The sequence below is a fragment of the Necator americanus genome, chromosome III (genome assembly GCF_031761385.1).
Source record: "Necator americanus strain Aroian chromosome III, whole genome shotgun sequence".
NCBI lineage: Eukaryota > Metazoa > Nematoda > Chromadorea > Rhabditida > Ancylostomatidae > Necator > Necator americanus.
This window is the reverse complement of record NC_087373.1, coordinates 36,628,295-36,650,672: the sequence shown is the minus strand read 5'-3', so window position 1 is coordinate 36,650,672 and position 22,378 is coordinate 36,628,295. Positions and strand designations below refer to the sequence as shown.

The 22,378-nt window shown below is 38.0% G+C and overlaps 2 protein-coding genes across 2 annotated transcripts; one reads left to right on the top strand and one right to left on the bottom strand.

Moving 5' to 3' along the window:
• Positions 1-147: 147 nt before the first annotated feature.
• RB195_012108 (uncharacterized protein) lies at positions 148-3,211 on the top strand (the record flags this gene model as incomplete). Its single annotated transcript, XM_064193808.1, has 9 exons — positions 148-270; positions 488-559; positions 652-807; positions 935-1,087; positions 1,500-1,644; positions 1,811-1,973; positions 2,701-2,780; positions 2,870-3,013; positions 3,084-3,211. 9 exons carry the CDS (start codon positions 148-150, stop codon positions 3,209-3,211), a joined length of 1,164 nt encoding a protein of 387 aa, XP_064051391.1.
• A 5,068-nt stretch (positions 3,212-8,279) lies between these two features.
• On the bottom strand, positions 8,280-21,137 carry RB195_012107 (uncharacterized protein; the record flags this gene model as incomplete). The annotated part of the gene is made up of 8 exons (XM_064193807.1): positions 8,280-8,319; positions 9,064-9,337; positions 10,166-10,283; positions 10,360-10,476; positions 12,988-13,091; positions 14,610-14,758; positions 14,825-14,931; positions 20,988-21,137. 8 exons carry the CDS (start codon positions 21,135-21,137, stop codon positions 8,280-8,282), a joined length of 1,059 nt encoding a protein of 352 aa, XP_064051390.1.
• Between the last annotated feature and the right edge of the window lie 1,241 nt (positions 21,138-22,378).

Here is a 22,378-nt window from a genome sequence, read left to right as displayed (position 1 = left end):
GTGATTCAAATAAAATGAAATGAAGAAAGGTTCGTGTTATAGGAATGTAAATGTTACGGTTGAATCCGTTTAATTTTTGATTTGGCTATTTTTCTACTTTCTTCCGATCTTTTATCCATTTAGATGTCTAATGCATAGTTTTACTAGATGCCTACCCTGGATCCTTCCACAGGATTCACTTGTGTTACTTGTCATCTCGTTTTCAAATCACCCGATCTACAACGGGATCATTATAGAACCGAGTGGCATAGGTACAACTTGCAGAGACAGGTAAATATATCGATCACTACGATTTCATGCTCATTTAGTTTTTTTTTTTATTGGCCGACTTTTACTACACTTTCTGCCACTTTTTCTTTTCTTTTTACTTCAAAGCTTTTTTTCTTCCTTTCTTGATCTGTTAGCGACGGACACAATGTCTGTACTACATTGCTTTCATGGTTTTTGTCCATTTTTCAAGCACACAAGACTTTTTTTCAAATCACAGGCTGCCGAATTACCTCCAGTTTCCGATGAACAGTTCCGCGAGAAGGTTATCGCTTATCGAAATGAAAAAGAGGTATTGATTGATTAGTTCATTGGCTTATATCTTTTATTGTTGTTGTTGATGATGTTCTAAGTCGTTGTTGAGTAAACAATATGGTTCTTCAGGCTAAGAAGAAGGAAGAAGAAGACATCTCAACCTTATATTGTTCAACCTGCCGCAAGAAGCTTAAGTCACGAAATGCAATGGCAGATCACGTTGCCAGCAAGAAGCACAAAGAAATGGAAGCAAAAGAACCGAAAGGGCCTCGTCAACCGAGAAAAGTGTGTCTTTTCTTAAATGAAACCGCTTTCACTAAGGATGTTTTATTTTGCTTCAGTTTTGAGTTCATCATAATACGCAGAAGAGTTACGAGTTTACTCGGCCAATTTTGGAATTCGTCAGTTTCAGAAAGTACCAGAGCAGCCCACTCCATCACCAGCAAAGGAAGAGAACGACACGGCTATGGAGATAGAGGACGAGGAGGATGATGACAGCAGCTCCGGATGGGTGACGGATCATGGTTCTGAGGATGAAGATGATCTTGATTTTGATGAGAGTCAGGCATGTAGTTGATGTTTTTTTGAACGTTCCTATTTTTTTATTTGTCGAGAAGCAATATCTATTCATTTATTTATTGAATATACATACATACAGTCGGGTCAAGATATGAAGCGAGGTTGAGTTGAGCAAGCGTCTGAAGAAGCGAAGCGAAAGCGGCGCGATGGAGATGGCTTCTCGAATCGATGAGAGATCACCTCGAACTGCAAGGATAAATGTTGTTAACGAGGATCCTCCTCGATCCTAGCCACCACGCTCCACCAAGGCACTTCTGGTGCACCCGCTTATACAACTGCACCATGCTTCATGTCGTTTTAGCCCTGCTATATGGAGGCTTTTACGTTTTTCATCTAAGACTCCGCTCCTTAGAGTGTATCGTATATTTCCTCTGCCAAAATTGTGCTATAAATTTCAGGCGCTCCCACTTACTTCATGCTTGTTTTGCCCGCAGACAAAGCCAACGAAGGAAGAATCACTTGAGCACATGCGATTCCATCACGGTTTCGTCTTGCCAGATAAAAAGTATCTTGTTGATGAAGACGGACTGTTGAAGTACTTAGGTTGGACTGAAATTCTTCTTTTTTCTTGGTCAGCAGAAGTACATGTAGTTTGACTATACTGTTATCACCTGCTATGTTTTAAAAGTCTTCTTTATTCCCAAATTTTCACATTTTTGAACGGGCGACAGCTTCTCATCCCGCACCAAATCGGTTTTGATGATTTCAGGTCTTAAGGTAGGAGCGGGGAGGTGTTGTCTCTTCTGCCCTGATATCAAAAGTCGCTTTGCAACAGTTACTGCATGTCAGACACATATGCGAGATAAACAACATTGCAAGGTAAATCGCGATCCCGAGGGAATGCTGGAGTTTGCCGAGTACTATGATTTCAGGTATATTGTCTACGACTTGTTTTTTTCTCTCATTTTTGCTCTATTGTTGATCTTGCGCAGCCACAAAAGTCATTATGTAGGTTTTTAATGCACATGTGAACGATTTAGAATCCCGAATTACATTTACTAGAACCTTCCGCGCTACTCTCTCCATCGGAAAGTATGAAGTGCAAGAAAGCAGGGTTTACAGCGTACATTTGTATATATACATACAAAACAAACGAAACATAAGCCCCAAGTGTCACGAATAGCGACGAATATGGGATGTACTTGCGAAGTCCATGCTTTGCTCTTTCCAAATGCTGATATGAGCGAAAACTGATTCCTATGGTATCACGTAGTGCAATAGTTGTATCTAAATGCTGACTCCTCCAATTTTTTTCTGCCGCAGAAGGAGCGAAAAGGGGTACTCATAATGAATTTCTTAAAAGTAGCCATTTGCTCCAGGTTTGAATATGGAGTTAGTTAGGCATAACTATACTCTATATTCAAGTGTTTTAACATGACTAAATACAAAAGCGGATTACCCGAACTCGTTTGGTGTATTTACGCTTTCGCAGTTAGCGACTGTACCGACATCCTGACTTTCTACATGTTCTTCGTCAGTCTCCACTTCTCCGATAACGTAGTCAACGCATGAAAGTAGGCGAAAAATGGGGTTGCAAGAGTAGGAACTTAAAAGACCTTAAATGATTCGATAACTTTTACTGGCAATCATGAGTTTCAGTCCCATGTATGAAAACGACAGTGACGCTGCCTCTTCGGATGCGTTCTATGATGATGGTTGGACTCTGACACTACCTTCAGGTATTATATACTACTAAGTCGATTCTTTCTTGTTGTTCAGAATATTAAGTTATTTCTTGTTTCTTGTTTTTCATCTATTTCGTTATCAGGAGCGAAAATAGGTCATCGTTCGTTAATGTTATATTATCGACAATATCTTCGTCCTACGGATGGAAGTAGACCAGATGTTGGAAAGGCTGCAATAGATAAAGCTCGTGGTTTGTATCCGGCTCTGGCATGGACAGGCACTACAGGTATTGTTACTGTTTAAGTGGTTATCCTCATATTTTAGTTTTGTCCAAACGGTTTTTACTATTTTCTTAGGAGTTCTGGCAAAACAAACTGCTAAAGACATCAAGTTCGTCCAACGTTACCGAAGACGCTTCGATCTACGCGTTGGCTTGAAATCTAACAAGTTGTTCAAGTCACAAGGCCGAATGGGTGACAACTAACCAGTCTGAGTAGTGATGACATAAAAATGGACGAAGAACGGTATATGCACGCTACAGTATACCATCTTCATAACCTGTTATTTGAGAAACTTCAAAGAGGAAGTTGTAATCTTGTATATGATGAAAAAATCCCAATTTTTGAGAAATGTACGGTATCAAGTGGTGAATTCCTGTGATTTTTGGGCAATAGATTGTAATTCCCCGGTGTTCTTTAGTTCTACACCGTTTCGAAAATTTATCGTTGTTCGTTCCTGATGTTTTTTTTTTATTTGGGAAATGAAGTTGTGGCTTTGAAGAGTTCTAAGAAACTCTGCGCTTCTATTCCTTCATTCGTTTCATGGAGAATTTTAGCTGGAAAAGTTGTAAATGTTAAGAGTTATTGTTTTGTACACTTTGTTAGTTTCTTGTTTTTTTTTTCTTGTGTTGTTTTTTTTTTCGAATCGAAATTGCTATACCGTAGAGAAAGGTCGGATATTCAAGAAAGGCCTAATTTTGGTTTGGTGCGATTATTTGAGAAATTAACTGACGTTTTATGTTTCGCTGCATTTTTGGAGAAAAAAGAACCCCAGCGGCTGTTACTACATGAATTTAAGGCGGTACAATGATCAATCAACGTGTTGCTCTGATCCGTTCCATTTAGCTATCCTGAAACTCATTGAATGAAAGCAGTCATGGATTTAACAGTTGAAAAAAAAACCCCGCAGGGCAGTTAAACCGTTCTAACTGCCCATGTGCTTATAATATCCTGTTACCATTCCGTATAGTACATTTTTATAGCTCAGTGTTATTTTGTGTGAATGTTTATGAAAATATATTATGATAAAGAACAATTACATATAATGATCGTTTTATTTATTTATGTCGGAAGACAATAATTTTTCTTTCGAATCGATAATTATGCAGAATACGGAAAGGTCGTATGAAAGTCTTTGTGAGAATGTACAAGAATCGGTCAATAAAAGGGGGGAAATCCACCGGGTTCACTGGAACACATTTCGAATAGGGAGGGAGAAGAAGATTCAATCAATACATACACATTTGACGTCTAATAACGAGTATCGTATGATGATCAACAACCAAGAATCATCGGCGAATTCATAGTTAGAATCAAATAATAGAAATTCACGATACTCGCGTTATGACTCCCTACAATACAATAGCTTATTTCTCACCTACTATAGTACTCGTAATGATCCGTGTTCAACAGTATCAGTCACACTAATTAAAGTCATAGAATGCACACATAATTAACTAGCATAAATCATCAGTAGAGATACTTGATGGGAGCGATTTTTTTTTCGAGAGAGAGACGAACGAATACAGAAAGGCATAGCAGAATTAGCGATTAAAGAAAAAAAAACACGTAGCGGACATATGAATGTTTATGGTTTGGCCAAATACTGGAAAGGGTAGGATTTCGTGTGGGTGTGTGTGTGTGTGTGAATAGCACGAGATGGTTGCACAAAATGCATGCGCTGGTTTATAATGGGATAGGGAAATGTTTACTCGTGGGAGTTCTTCAATTTTAACTGGTCTAACCGAAGAGTTACTTCAAGGAGAAAAATCTACAAGATCTATTATTCCATGAATGGGTTGGGTAGGTGGATCACGTAAACATTGAAGATGTTCGTTTGGGACCAGAATTTCAGGATTCAATGTACGTAACCGAATTAAATTAAAATAATAACAAAATTAGCACCGAATTAAAGGAGGGAATTCCCGGCGCAACAGCCATTAAAGGCATCACTCCACGAATCTGAGGTGGTACGGATTTCATGTGGAGTATTCGTATACGGGATGGGAGACTATGGAGAAGGGGGTGATTCCGTCCATTTCTTCCTAATTGCCGTAAAAAACGGCCCGGAAGATACGGCTTCAAGTGTTTTGGCGCACTATTTTCCACAAGGAGTTCGACTGGAGCGCGCCAGCCTTGTGCGGCGCCGCATCTTCCGGAACGGTTTTTTACGGCAATTAGGAAGAAATGGACGGAATTAACCCCCTCTCCATAGTCTCCCATTCCGTATACGAATACTCCACCTGAAATCTGCACCACCTCATCGTGGGGTGATGCCTTTAAGTTACTAATCCAATCGTTAGGAAATCGTCAGTAGATGCTCTGCACTTTCGAGTCCATCACACCCTTTTTAACTCTTCGAAGATCCCTCGAAGCATCTTATTTTTCACAACGGCACCGTTGTTCTCAGGCAGTGCTGGCAGAGTATACTAAAGCTCACGACAAATGGCCGATTAATGGTTACCGTAACCAGTGTTGTAATAATATACCATAATATTCCCTAGCTGAACGGTATTGGTAATATGAGACTTTAAAAAAGGGATAGATGTCCATGCTAGGAAAAAGTGGATATTTCATATCGATGGTACTGTATTTTTGCTGGTGCTCGTAGCGGAAAAACTGTAAACGCCGCCATTTATGTTTTCCCGTACTACCGCGACATGAACGCAGCTTTCTCTGCTTCCGCGCACTTCTTCCGCACGGTTCTGCTCCCTTTCCTGTCCTAGGTGTGTGTGGTGAACTCAGCAGGTGTACTGTAGTACTGCACCCACTCCCACCATAACACCTTAACGCTTTTCTTAAAATTGTAACCTTAAAATCTGCTTTATCGAAAGTAATCCATGAAGAGCTTCGGGTATCACAGCGACAGGAAACACAGCACGTTTTAGTCGATCATGGCGCTCGAAGATCAATCAGAAAACTTGACTGATCCTTGAAGTACTCTATCTACTAGGACTACATGTCGGCAATCCTGGATATCTTCTGAAGCTACGAATACGAATATAATCTCACCACGGTCACAAATAGGACCCAAAATAACGACCAACCAATAGGATGCAACCCGTGGACACGCCCATTGAGGTCATCACCTTCAAAATTTGACCTACTATTTAGTGTAAACGACTACTACACGACAGTTTTTCTGTCAACAACAGCATCGACTCTAAAATGGGAATATCCACGCAGAAACATCCCCTCTCACCAACAAACTTCGTGGCATCTTTATCTAGAAACAACATCTGAGCCGATATCCACTAAAATTGTTCCAGTTGGATAAACACGCTCGAGCGGAAAAATATACGTTGGCTGGATAAATTGCTGCCCAAAAAAAAATTGTATCGAGCACAAACGCGCATCATGCAGTGAAAATACGCTTCCACTCGTTATAGGGCTGGAAATATTGCTCTGCAAGAAACAGCTAGGTCCCCCAGTGAAGTGCTCTTGCAATGAGTTTGCGTCAGCAGAATTATCAAATAATATTGGATTGGACGGTTGGAAAATGAAGTCACCGATCCTTTCATTTTCGTCGCATTTTTTTTCTTCCAAAACAGGATTTTGGATACGGACTCAGAGCCACATTTATGAGCGTGATCTGGTTAAAGGCTTAGGCAAAAGTCCTGTTTCCCCAATTTGATTTCTGCAAGGAATGTGACTATCAAAAATGAACAAAAACGTTGCGACAGCACAGTTGGAGCTGAAAGAAACTGCGATCCGGTCAAAACGACCTGATGCAATAGGACGTAAGCAGTTTTGTGACCTGAGGGTATCACTGTAGCGCAGCTACTGTTTGACATCTAACCAGAGTACGGAAACCGAAAAAAAAAATTTCGAGCTACTGTTTCATTGGGCACACATAAGCTGTTGCTCCGTAAATAGCACAAAGGAAAGCAGCACGGGGATCATAGCCGGATTATTTTTTGTCGGATTCCAAACTAAGGTTAGTGATGTGGGATATTGGTGCTCAAAAAAGCTTACGATACCAGGAGGACTCAGTGGAAAACGGGTACGTACATACATAGTCACGTGCACTGCATCCGTCTCCTTTACCCTTCGTTCACTCTTCGGCAGTTCATTCGTTATTTCTAACCTTCTGAAGTGGTTTTGCTTCATGGGACGAACTCTCAATGGTGAAGAATCAAGTTGAAGTCAGTTCCTAATGGCTATTCCTATAAAGAAACCGAATCGTTCCATTATAAACGCCAAAGCGATCCGTGCACGTAAAGACTCGTACACATCTTCGAACGGCAAGTGCAAAGGAGAGAAATAACGTGGAATTCGACTACCTTCGAATCTCTGTGGTGTCTGGACGTTTGGAAACGATGGCAGGTTCAATGGTACGGTTAACCCGCTGTATTCCGCTTCTAGTGGTCCGTTTCCTCGTCTTCGGCCCCAAAACGCACCAAATTGGAGGCCCAGTAGTTATGTTTGGCATCAGGGCAGGGTAGGGATGCGGTTGAAGTCGTACCATCCGATTTCATTACGATACAACAATTTTCCATACTCATCAATGATTTCAATCTGTTATTACTCCCTGTGCGACTTATTTTGAGTTTCTGTAGGACATAGAATGAATTGTATCTTAGAATTATTACTACAAAAAACACAGAGAGGGGCGAATGTAGCGCAGTCGGTGAGAGGTCCGATGTGGCCGCAGGGTCGATGGCTCGAAACCGCCCGAGAGCCAACCGAGGTCTTCATCTTTCTGGAGACGATAAATCTCCTTTCTGGAGATAGATCTAATTGATTATCAAAGGGCCTCCGCAAGTCATTGTATAGGCCAGTTACACACGTTCGTAAATCTCAAATGATTCTGAATTGAGGTGAACGTGGTGGCGCATCCCAAGCGGATTGATTAAGGCCAGAGACATTATCCTTTTATATTGAGTAGCGGTACAGAATGATTCGACCAATAATATGTGATCAAAGGTCCCGTCCATCGATTTCAACAACGAAAGTAATTACCCTATTCTATACCTTCTATTTCTGGACCTACTAATATAACGTAAAACTCCCACGAGTACTCAATTTCACTGATAAAAACCAGTGAGCACATGTAGGTCTATGAATTATATTATACTCACCACTAATACATTATTAAAACTATCAATTAACAGCTGAGTGCGGACGAGATGCTTCGTTAGAGCGTACGACCAGCGCGGAGAGATCATTGAATTGGGCGGAGCTTGTGAGAGAGGGTTTCCCTGTTTCGGGTATGCACAAAATGATACATAAATCATGGCAATGTTCGAGTCGTTTGGCATGAACAATGAAAGATTAGTATGGTCGAGACCAAAGGAGGCCGGCACCAGACAATCTGAAAAAAAAAACAAGGTTAGAAGGGATTTGGACACAAAAATCCACGAAATACAGCAAACCAGTGGTTTTTTTTCCCTTGAAATGTCCATTACTGCGGCACGAAACATCCTAATTTAAAGACATCACCCCAGACCTCATCTGAGGTGGTACGGATTTCAGGTGGAATATGCCTATACGGGATCGCAGATTATGGAGAGGTGGGTGATTCCGTCCATTTCTTGCTAATTGGCGTAAAAAACGGCCCGGAAGATGCGGCGTGTGCACACGGCTGGCGCGCTCCAATCGAACTCGTTGTGGAAAATAGCGCGCCGGAACGCTCGAAGTTGTATCTTCCGGGCTGTTTTTTTTATTAAAAAAAAAAAAAAAAGGGAATTTTCCCCCCCCCTTAATCTACGATCCCGTATACGTATCTTCCAGGTTCTGTTGGGAGGTGCATTTAAAGGGGGCGGTACAGAGATATCATGATTGGCTCAATCACTCTCCTCGTTCCATATCTTCATTACATTTGGCCTTATCAGGATTATAAGCGTATCTGAAGCGCTAAATCATTACGAGTTACTCTTCGTCGCAGCATTGAAGCATGGAGTGGATGAACGAACCAATCGTGATATCCCTCTTTTCTTTTCTTTTTTTTTGAATTTCATCATGGTTCACATGTTCACGTAAAAAGCGGATACAGTGTACTTAACGTTTAAGAGTCAATTTTTCGAAACATACATATAGTTAGTGATTAACTACTTACTTTGGCCTACGCTTCATCATAAGCTCCTCCTCACGGAGCCTCTCCAACTCCTGTTGCCGTTGCCGTCGCAAGCGTTGTTCGCGTTCTAATCGTTGTTGCCGCCGACGTTTTCGTTTGCGGATTTTTCGCAGAGTTGGAGGTGTCGGTCGACGGTTTGATACACGCTCCTGTATTCGATCGATTCGTGTTTGCATCTCCTTCGCAAGTTCTTGTCGTTTGACAAAAGAATGATCTTTGGGTGGTTGATGCTTCAGTGATGGAGCGAGTAATCGACCTACAAACGCATTGGAATCGTTGCCACATTAATGTAGAACAAACTAAATCCTTCTCAAGCTTTTCCAGGAAAAAAAATCAGAAAAAAACCTTAAACAAAGAGAGAAGAGTGGAGTTCTCAAAAAAAAGTTCTGGACAAATAAAAATCTTCAAAATTTAACTCGAAGCTTGTGTAAAATTGTTCCTGAATTGCAGGCACAAGAGATCATTGATTGAGATTTTAAACGAGCGTTCATACTGCTGTGATCGGTTGATTACATGGATCTGAAGTTCTAATTTTAATTTTAACTTCTAATTTCGTTACTAACGCATATGCAATAGTGACTGTATAAGGCAAAACATTTGAGGAACAATCCCTCCCCTCCCCCTCCCCTTCTTTCCACAACTCCCCTTTCAACTTTAGCACAGCAATATCATCGCCTGCTATCGCCTATAAAGCAAAAATTCGTTCGACGAGCACAACGAGTAGACGAGCAGAAGAAATCACGAGTCCATTTGAACAGCTGGCATCATGGAAAAGAACCATGACCAGGTGGATTGACCGACGAGCAGACAAGTCACATTTTACGCAAGATAAAATACTAAGAAAGCCTGAATTGGTGGAGGAAATGGCGGCATGGAACAGGTTTGCAATGAGTGGTTTTAGAACTTGAAATTTTTAATTTTAGAAAAAAATATCCACAATTTCCACATCGATCCTGCACGGAGCGATCCAACACTACAGAGCAACATGATTTTCCAGATTTTTTTTCCAAATGAAATAACTATGAAAAAAAGTGATGAACAAATGCGAAACGGATTTAAAGACCTCGAATTTAGAATTCCTCACCCAAATCATACTGGCCCAAACTCCTCGGTGGCGGGGTATCATAGTGCACGACTAGAAAATGACTTGCTTTCCTCCGCCGTCGTGCATTTTTCCCCCGCCGACTGCGGCCGGTTCGACGCTGAAATAATCAGCGAATCATACAGTATCCTCTTTGAATTTTTTTTTTGTCAATGACAAAAACGAATTTTACTCACCAATGCGACATACCACGGCCGTTTTCTCGTGCCATGAGCACAAGATGAATACAAATTATAGTAGTTCTCCATCATTTCTTCGAGAAATACACATTCTGACGTATAATTTTGCGGCGCCTAAAAAAATCCTATGAAAAGTCGGAACAAATGATCCATAACTGTTTCAGGAGCAAAGAAATAGATTCTTGAAGAAAAATCCCTGTTTCTAGCAGTTCTTTTAAGTGGTAGTCAAGGAGTCCGGATAGTTTCGTACCAAAATGGAGAGCGGTCATAAGTGCTATTGTCGGGGAGGATTGGGGGCCTTATTTTTGTGGATGCAACTCAAACGGAGGCTTCTATGCCCTTTCCGTTTAGGCTAACAACATCACAAAGAGCGCAAAAGGAGTACTGTAGGTATACTGTCGTCTTGCGCTAGTCCTATAATCCTAAGTCGAACCTTACGGAGTCCCACGATGGGCGCGGGATTCAGTTTGGGTTACCGTAATCCAATGGTTCCGAGCAGATTATAGTGCTCTGTGGAGCAGGATAACTGCTTTCCGATGTTTCTCCGGAAACATTACACGGATGGGAGCTGTACCTGGCAACTGAACGTGACCTCTTTATAAATTTCCACACTGTGGTTGTAGTTTATTTAGTTTCTTCTATTTATAATAGTTTAATGCCTCAATCTATCAGAAAAAAAACTGCGATCCCAGGTGAATTGCCTCACCGACCAATCCAAGACGGAGTCGGAGTCGCATATTTTCGTATCGTTTTTCTCGAATAATCTTCTTTACCAACCAATTTGTAAATACCGTACCTGTTCGCGCAATGTTTTTTCATCTGCTACTTAGTTCTTATCATGAATATTAAAGGCAAGGGGGGTGATTCCGTCCATTTCTTCTTAATTGCCGTAAAAAACGGCCTGGAAGATGCGGCGCCACACAAGACAATCTGAGGTGGTGCTCCAATCGAACCCCTTGTACAAAATGGTGCGCCAAAACGAATGAAACCGTATCTTCCGGACCGCTTTTTACGGCAATTAGGAAGAAATGGACGGAATCACCTCCCTCTCCGTAGTCTCCCATCCTGTATACGAATACTCCACCTGAAATCTGCACCACCCCAGATTCGTGGGGTGATGCCTTTAAGCCGGGAATCATAGGATTTATTTCAGGCGAATGCTTAAACATACAAGAAAGCGATAACGACGACTTATTTCTTTTAAGATATGAGAATTCATAGGCATATGCAAGATGTTTTCATCCAAAGAAGTGAGTTTGAAAAAAAATTCGAGAGGAAAAGAGGAAGGAGCCGGAAAGGTGGATAAAAACGCCATAATCGTAAGCGTAAGGTCATGGGAAGGTTTCGTTGAAGGAAATTGGAAAGTTTCTTGCTTGAAAAGTCCAATATTCAAGGAAACTGCAGAGACTGTTGCATAAATCCTTGGATCCTCTCACAAAAAACAAATAACTCCTTATTAATCAAATCTCTGATAGTAATTTATCTTTGTGGAGATTGACCCTGAAGATCAAGATCGAACGCGGCTCGATTCTGACCATCGTCACTTTATCGTCGTCACACTCCGTCTGTCGACTCTACGTTCGAGGGTCTGTCTGTATCTCTCGTGATATCACGTTATTTCACGTTCTATACAAGATCGTACGACCTCTTCAAACGTTTTTAATGGACCATTTGTCCGTATTCAATTACAACATCGAAGCTGGTGCGCAATAAAATCTTCACGAGGCATACGCGGGGCGCTGTATTGGACCACCTAGTGTGCGTCAGTTGGTGTTTTATCCGATAAACGCAATAGAGATTCCCATGATCTGTCAAAAAACGATGCCCGCACTACAAATGAGGGTGCAGTTCGAGAGCGTGCCGATTCTTCTCGTGAACGATTGGGATACGATAGGTGAGCTTGGCTAATGAACTCATTTTCAACTAACATTCAACAGCCATTCATTACACACTTTCAAGGATACCTGGATAGTTTTCCGTGAAAGGCTTTCAGCTGACGTACTTACAGTAATCCTTGGTCACATATTTCATATTTTATTAGATTTTATTATTATTTATTACTTGTTATCTCTATTTATTTTCATTACAGTACTATTTCTCCTGCTTGCATAGGGATATAATATTATAATATGATATTTTCCATTAAAAAAAAAGTAAACCGAAGAAAACACGGAAAGGGAAGAGGTTATAGTCGGAAAAGATCTATGAAAATGCAATTATGGATAAAAGTAAATCATCGGAAGGTTTCGTTGAAGAAAAATTCGAAGTTTTTCGCTTAAAATGTTCTTAAAATCCTTAAAAATTATATGTGAACGGTCCAAACTAATCGAAATCCGGGATCTGGGGCAAATCAACCACATTGGCAACGAGCAACGGTGGCGGTTAGGTAGGTATGAGGACATCGGATCAATGTACCAAATATCCATGAACTAATAACCAGAAATAAAATATCCATGAACTAATAACTCTGTGATTTCGTGGGATTCACGGGGAAATTCACAAAAATCAGAAACAAAACACTTCCCGAAGGCAAAAGAAAAAGACGGCTAAAACCTGTTCAATTTGCTTTCTTAGCCAATCCACGATGACGTCACATGTATAATCCAACAAAAAAAAGAAACTCACCGCTGCATACAATTTCCCGTCCCTATCCATACATAAATATCGTTGTGAGACCTCTCCTCGAATACTGACTAAACCAATAGCGACGGAGAGAAACTCAAGCACACCTAGGAGACAAAAAAAGTATATATTCCGAACGTCAACAAAATTTAACCAGAGAAATGTTTTTTGTTGATCCCCTGATTCTACTACAAACCTACAGGTGTCTCCTTTTTTTTCTTTGTTCTATGTGAAATACAATATCACACGGTGTGTTACACGAACAAACGAACAACGGATCATTTTACTAGTTGTAAGGATTTTAGAAAGGGCAAGTCACGTGTTCGGATGCAGTTAGTCATCAGACTAATGTGTCAGGATTGCTACCAAATTATTATAAAATTAAGTCAACCGTCTGTAATATTGCGATGAACACAACGCCACAACTAAGCGCACATAAGCTACCGTATTTTCTCAGGTACACACGGCAAAAGTGCAGCTGTGCCTTATGATCACAACATTTCACCTGCTAACCAAATCCATTGAACATTTTCCACCAATTTTCAACTAAAACTCCACCTACAACCTTCGACGATAAAATTTTTCCACAAATAATCAATTTAGCTCAATATTAATGATAAGAGAAACATAATTCCCGGAAAAAAAACTAGTATTGTTTGCCTTAATAAATTATTATAATTTGAACAAAATTGAAATAATATAATTTTTCGTGATTTTCTAACAAAAAAAAATAATATAATTCAGAAAAAAAAATTGAACTGCCGACAAACATAGAACCTGAATAACGAGAAAAAAAGTTCCTTTCGTATTAATTATGCGAAATTAAGGACAACACGACCGCATACAAACAGAAATCAAAGGAACATTCCAAATGTGAGAATTCCCTGATATATTTTGTGCAATCGTCAGTATTCTATATGTAAAGAGTTGCGTCGTTCGGTAAACTGAGCCTTTTGACTGACTTCTATGAGATTTTCTTTTTTGAAGTGGCTAATGTCATTATTCGATGCTTTTATGCATCATTTTCAAGGATTTTGCCACTGCAACATCCCCTGATCCTCGTGAATGTCGCCAACATTGTACAAATAAACATTTTATGTTCATAGGTCCATAATTAAGAGCGTGAGAAATTTTTCTTATCCTTAGTCAAAAACACATGCCCATGGTGCTAATATGGGTGGGATTTTCTTCTGTTTCCCTAATTTTTCTGTTCAGCTCTTCAGATGGAGACAAAAGGAAGAAAATGCGATATAAACATGCTATAAATGGAATAAAATAACATAGCTAACAAATAGAACTCTTCTTTTAATCGAATTCCGTGTGAGAAACTGATTTCTAGCGATACTGTAGTTTAAAAAAACAGTATAAAAAGTATATTGAAAAATACTGGCTTTTATCCATAATTTCACAATTAATTCAAATTATGACAGTCGAAGACAGTAATGAGTTACCAAAAAAAGTAATTTTCCAGAGATTCTAAAAAAAAAGTAAAAGAAAAAAGATGAGATTCTGGAAAAAAAAGTAAATCTGGCTATAGATACGTACAAATCCGTGAAATCGCCTCAAGTCCCCAAATAAATCAGGTCTCATCCTTCAATTTTAGCAGAAATTCAGTAAGAACTCACTAAATCGACTACCCTCTTGTCGAGTACCCCGAACCGTATCACCGATACCACCGTGTCGTTGCTCTAATTGGCTCGTTCGTTCGTCGATTATTTCCAGCCAATTACCGGACCGACAAAATAGTGCACCACGACGTGTTGAGCCAAGGAACCTGTGAAAAACCCCGTATAAGGATAATGTGAGATTAATATGATCTTGTTGAATATGTGAAACTCACGGGGATACTTCATTCCGTTTCCGATCCGCTCGATTCAATCCCGGACAATTCGGTTGACCGTCAGGTGGCATAGCAGTTGAAGAGCTTTGGTAGGGTAGATGGAAGAACTGGAAAAAAATACGCTTAATTTGTTTTCACTAAATTAGTGACATTCACTTCAAAACTATGAAAAAATCTCCTCTTTAAGCAAAATTATGGATAAAAAAAGCAAAAGTAATTTTAAGTAAGTAAAAGTAAATTTAAAAAAAAAGATGCCAAAGACTGAGAATTAAGGCGCTGTTATGGGAGAGACAAAGAGCACCTCTATACACGAGCTTAAGGAACATTGATCAAGTGCATAGAACAAAAGTAGATCAACAGCAAACAATCAATAGTGATGAAAAGGAATATTTTCATGTAGTTGCTGATATCCAAACGTCATTTACATAACACCAATTATCTACCGAAAAGAATCTTGTGGAGGGAAAAATGAAACTTTCCAATAATTCAACAAATAAGTTATAAATTAAATTAATCAAATTAAATAAGTTATAGATTAAGTAGTATAAGTAAAAAAAGCGACAAGCAATCGCTCACTTGCATATTATAGAAAAAAAATTGATGAAAAAAGCACGTGTGGTAAACACGGTGATGAAACAAAGCATTTAGCCTAAGGGGATTTTTCAATCACATCGCGAGAACTCGACACCTCAAATCCCCAATGCACTTAAATCTTGTTCTAACAGAAAAAAATTTGTCGCCCCGTAAAGGATTTTCTCTACAAAATTCGTTTCTGCCCAAGTTCTTCCAGAGAATATACCAGCAAATTTAAGCGTAGAACTTAAATCGCTGATAAAAAGATTCCTTCCGTAAGTCTACACTTACTGGCAGCTTCCATTACACGGGAGACCACGACTTATTTATTCCCCTCTGGCTCACGTACGTTCTCTACCGTCTCCCTTGCTCCATTTGAAGCGCATTGCGGTTGTCAAGGTAAACATAAGTACCTACGTCTACATTTACATGAAAAAGTTGCAAAAGAAAAAAATTTACTCCTTGAATTCAAAGGCTTGTAGGAGGAGGAGGGGAGAATTATAGGTAGTAATTAATTAATAAGTAATTATAGGTATTTATAGGTAACTATAGGTATTAATTATAGGTAAAATTACACTTATTTCTATTCAAGAAAGTATCATTTCACGAAAAGTAAGTCAAATACTGCGATTTGAGCAACTTTCTGCAACATCTAAATGGGATCAATGTGAAGATCACTAAATTTGAATGAAAAATCAGATCAGGTAGATTTTATTGTGATTCATTCAAGATCTTCAACATATGCATAAATAAAAAGTATATTGCATTCTGTGTTGTTTTGCTTACGATTTTATTACAACATTATTTAAAAGAAATCGTTTTAACGTTATATAACGTTATAAATTCTCTGATATTTTGATTTTATCGTTATCAATGGTATGAAAACGGTTTCCAGAAACTTTCCAGAAAACAGATATCCCGTGAAACTTTTTCAGCTGATTGATAGGAATGAAAACGTCGAAACTTCATTATCCGTATATTATATCATTTATCCAAGCGGGTGAAAGCGCTGTGGTAAACTAAATGATTGTGGTTTGGATAAATTGTCATCCAACAGTAACTTGTCCATGGATAAATGCATCGCGCAGCGGAAATACATAACTAAATAGTACTGGATAGCATAGATTGGGAAAAGAGGACGCCAATGGTTTAATTTTCATCGTATTTATCCACCCGAGGACAAATAAATATTTTAAATAAATAAATAAAAAATAAATACGGGATCAGGAAACTAGTAAATAGTATTCCTCAAAAACAACATAAAAATTCAATATTCAATGTTAAAATATGAATAAGAGAGCGCATAGAAATTGTTGAGAACCTTTACGAATTTATTTCGAGCCATGTTCAACAGCACTTTAGTTTACACTTGGTTGTTAGCAGGAAAAGTGTGAAAGCTATTTGAAAGTCGGCGAAGAAAAAAAAAACAGGAGGCAAAAGTGCCGAACACGAGCGGGGATTAAACGGAAAATCCCCACGAATAGTCGCATTTGTTATGGGCTTAAGACACGCAGTTGTTCCATGAGTGCAACGAGGAAATGTGTCGAGGAACAGAGGAGAAAGATGGAAGACGGCGGCGTTAACGTATGTACACACATCGTCTATATAAACAGCTTTTATCATTCTCACTTTAGATGCGGGAAATGGTGAAGAATTGATGAATAAACTTATATAAGTAGAGGTAAAAAGAGAAATGCACCAATCAGGAATGAATGAAAGAAAAACTCCAAAGAACTATGTTCACAGCTACATAGCTTTCTTATACACTAAATAATGTAAAAATAGTAATTATAATAATTAGTACTATTTCACTTATACATTATAATAATATCTACAGTAATGTTTCAAGTTCTTTTTTTGTTTTCTTTTCCTTTTTTTTTCTTTTTTTTCATCAGCCTTATTGCTGATCGATTCGACTGCGACGACTTTGCTTTAAAATAAAGAAAAAAGTTTTAAAAACAGTATGCATAAAAGAAAGTTTGTGATTAGTTTCACATCCACAAATCATCACTTCACGTATGGATAAACAATTACTGCACTTCGAGCTGGGTCTTAGAAAAAATTGAACAAATGATGGGAAGTAGACGACTGAAACTTCAACGCTTAAATTATTCATTATTTCCTCTTACATATGTTTCATTTACCAGGGGAAAAAAGAAAAAAAAAAGAAAACGAACTTTACGGCAGCAATTTCCATCGAGGATTTCCAACAGGAACACAGATGTAACCGCCATGAAGTATGATTTACCGTTGAAATTAAAGACATCACCCCACGAATCTGAGGTGGCACGGATTTGAGGTGGAGAGTTCCTGTACGGGGTCCTAGGTTATGGAGAGGAAGGTGATTCTGTTCATATTTTCCTAAACGCCGTGAAAACGGCCCAGAAAATGCGGCGCGTGCACAAGGCTGGCGCGCTCCAATCGAACTCCTTGTAGAAAATAACGCGCCGGAACGCTCGAAGCCGTATCTTCTGGGCCGTTTTTTTTTAACAGAAATTAGGAAGACGTGGACGGAATCACTGTTCTCTCAATAATCTACGATCCCGTACACGAATACTCCACCGGAAATCCGTACCACCCCAGATTCGTGGGGTGATGCCTTTAAATGAGAACGAAGGAATATTTGAAACAAATTTTTTTACAATTAAGAATTCATCATAACGAAAAAACTATACATAAATTGAGTAGGTAAAAAAAGTAAGAATTAAGTTCTCTCCTAAAGAAATTTTGTTGCTGTTCGAAATGTATATTACTAATTTGCTTTCGCCTCTCATTTTTCTTTTCGAAAATTTCTTGAAAGCAGTAGTGAACTTCTAAAAGCTATGCTTGAAAATAACAGCAAAAAAATAATATTCAAGGTAAAAAAGTGACACTACCGCTAAAATATTCCAACAATTTATCCTAATTCCATAAGGTTGAAATTTTAATGAAGCAATTTTTAGAAGACATTTATTTTTGCTAGCATGGTTTGTTTAAAGTTCCTAGAAAAAAAGAAACTTATGTCGTTAGGAAGAATTTACCACGACAATGGAAAAGTTCTCACGTTTAAAATTACAAGTGTTTCCCAGCAAAAGCGGTTTAACTATGCACTATTACAAGCCCGAGGGAATATCCTCAGTTGAAAAAAAAAGAAAAATAGAAATATAGGATAAATTTAGTTGTAGAGTAATTCCGTATTGTTGACTACAAATGTCAAGGAAGTAAAATATCAGTATCAATTGGAATTAGAAGAAAAGAAGAAAGAAAAGCCAAAAATATTCCCAAAATTAGAAAATTAAAGGGAGAAGAAAGAATAAAAGTATTAATTGGAATTACTAGAAAAACAAAAAATAGTCAAAAAATTAGAAAATTAAAGGGAGAAGAAAGGATAAAAGTTTGACAATATTCTCATTTGTTTCACACATTAAAATTGCCCTCAAGGTTTTGCGATATTTTTTTCCACTTCACACTCATTGAGTGACATTTGTGGGCGATAGTTGTAACATATGGCTGAGCTATTTTTCAACATTTACTTCCGAACAAATATCCCAGATGCTCAAAACCGCGCAGACATTGTAACATCAGTGCATTACTAATGTTCAGCCATTTTGTACCATAAGAAAAACGGATAGAGGTAGAGCTGATGGAGCATCTCGTAATGATAATCTCATCACAATTTCTTCTTAATCACACTCCTTCAAAAATTTCACCTTGATGAAATGATAGGGACAAAGTAAATGAGTTAGATTTTCTTGGTAAATTGGGTTGGCCGGCCTCAGGGAAAATCCTTTAAGATGTCATGAAGAAATTTCACGATTTTCTTTTTGCTTCTTTCGTGATTCCAGAACCTCCAGATGGAAGTAACTGTGTCCTTTAACAAGAGGTATAACCTCAGAACGAGAAATTACGAGAAGCAAATCCATAACGTCTCATTAATTTAGCATATATAAAAAGAAATGTCAGTTTAAGCATTCGTTCCACTGCTACAAAATGGAATTTTATTATATACCACTATAGAAATTATAATTATATTATGAATTAGCTTAGAAACAAAAAAAAGGCAAAAAAATCAATTAAAGAACTTTGATGAGGTTCTCTCTCTATATATATCTAAGTATTACCTCCAAATTTTTATACGATACGATTTTTTCACGGAAATACAAGTATGTCTACAAAAAAATTTCCGTATTATGCAAAATTAGCTGAATTCAGCGTCATTAGGAAGAAATTACACAAACGCAAAAGTTGTCAGTGCACAGGTATCAACACTCACCTTAAAGTACACTCTGTATCCGTGTTAATAAATCACGACTGTGTGCAGAAGCTGAACTAATGTCACTACCGTGTAACATAACAGATTATCATCGTCTACTGCACACTAGCCATGGTATCCATGGTTTCTATGGTTTCTCACCAAAAAAAAAGAACAAGAACGAGAAAGAGATTGGAAAATCAGTTGCCCGATCCATGCGTTGACTTATTCATTTCACATAATAGACGGATGGATCGCAGCTTTTTATTTACTTAAAAATGAATCCATAACAGATATCTGATTGTCTTCAAAATTACATAAACTGGTCAATATAAATCGTAAATCAGCCATTAAACTGAACTATGGGACCTAACTAATACAGTATGCTACAGTAAGAAAACTTCAGCTAAGACCATGCTGCGATATTTTATTACTCTAAATTCAGAAACTAATAAAAATGGGATTCTATAAGGCTCAAAAAGAAAGCTACAGTTACAGCTGCATAAGCAAAACCTAAGTAAAACTTGGTAACGCACATAAAATCTCATTTAACGGATGATTTTAAGGAATAGCAGAAGGAATAACCCTTCAAATAGTTTTTTTTTGTTTTTTGTTCTAATAAAATCATCCAGCGCTGCCTCAATCAATATGGATGGAATTTCCCAAAAATTTTCGAAATTACACCGAAACCAAAGGAAATGACGTACAATTCAATCTATTAGGATTAACAAATCTCCGTATTTACTAGATGTCCATATTTTTTAGGAAACATAACGGAAATGGGCAAAAATTACCTTAAGATCCTAAAATAAGGATTTTGAGAAAGGATAGAAGAGAAGAACTTAGTGGATCCTCACAGAAAAGCTATGGAAGAAGGATGAAACAAAAAATACCTTCATAAAAAAAGGTCGTGAGAAAAAAAAACCGAACGAATGAAGTGAAACAATCCGTTCTAGAACAAAAAAAAAGTCAAAAATAAAAGGACAGAAACGAAGAAGGAATATAAAAAACGAAAAAGATATTATCAGAGAACTACAAAAAGTCGTAAGCATCTCCCACATCTTGGAGGTTTTTTTTTGCTAAATTTTTTTTGTTACAAAAAAGAGCGCCTCTAAAAGGACAGATCTCCATTTTAAAACGAAGAATAGCACTGACTCTAGTGCACTCGCCGAAGTTAATTTTAAAAAAAAATGTGGTGTTCAGAAAAAAGAACATCTTCGATCCTAAAGCAATCATAAAGACATCACATGACTGAAAAAATATACAATATGGAAAAAAAAACTATAAACGCTTTTCTCACTGATTTAGATGAATTAGCAGAAAAAAAAACAAACAAAAAACAAAAGACAAAAGACAAACCGGTTGTTCTCTATGTCGTGTGTAGGGCAGCGGCGGCTGATTTGGAGTGTTATAGTAGGGTGCCGGCAAATTATAGCTGGTCGTTTGATAGGGGAGGAAGGCAGACGCGCCACCTCCGATCGACGAGATCGAGCCCGTCAGTTCAGCCATCCACCATCTGTAAGAGATCTAAAATTACCTCACAGGACTAATTCGACTTTCATAGAAAATATTACGAAAAAAAAAGAGAAAAAGAAGAGAGAAAAATAATGCTGTGTAAAAATACAGGAAAAATCCTTAAGGATGCAGAAAAGAGGATTTTATTCCGGCTATACGTCGGTCACCGGAAAAAGCAAATTTTCTTTTGGATTATGAAGAAAACGGTGGAAACAAAACTTCAAATGAAAAAAATACAAAATTATATTTTCTTCTGGACTTCTCGCAAATAGAACAAAGCGCATCGTAAAGCGAAAAAAAAACCTCGTACATGAAATAATAAATCGTAAAAATTAGTCGCTAAAATTACATCAGTTAAGGAAAATGTGATGAAGCAAAAAAAAATCACGAAACGTCTTCAGATCAGCGAAAAGTTGAACGGTAAATGTTTCTCCAGAAAATATTTCAATGGCCTAATAATTATGAAGAAAAGAAAGGCGATAGGACCGGAAGAAGAAAATTGACAAAAAAATCACACGTGAGTTTCCGGAAAGCGAAAACCTGCATAGTGCGTTATCGTCAAATGTTTCAAACTCTGTTAAACTCTTTTGTAAACGATATGACTAAGAGATAGGAGGAAATGCGTAGGACGAACGAAATGACACGATCGGCCAGAAAATCCCGTGACTAACAGGAAAAAAAAGCAAAAAATACGTGGATTCCTATATTATTTACATTTCTGTGAATTTTTACCAACATATTTTATTCTATTTTCATATATATTATAATATATATTTACTTTTTCACATCTTTGCAAAAACAGAAAACAACAGAAACAACAACAGAGCTAAAACGAGAGGAATAAATTACTTTTGTTTTCAGAAAGTAAACCAACTGGTAACGCTCAAGATACTGAAATTAAAAAGTATAAAATAGTTTGTGTTGATCAATCCTGTAAACTTTTTAGTAATTCGGAAATGTGCCAGTGAAAAATGACAAAGAAATAGGACTGGATCCACGAAAAAAGTGATATCACATCTTTTTCCAAGAACATTTTCACTATCCTTTCAAAAAAAAAAACTGTCTCTTCTTCGAGCAAATTATATGCTAAAAAATCCATGATAAATATCCATGTGTTTCAAAAATCGAAAAACTTCTCTGTACAACTGTCAGAAAAAGTACTATGCATTGACTCTCCTTCTCCTTGAAATTCTTTTAATCTCATTCTTTGAAGAGACGTTTTTTTTTGCACAATA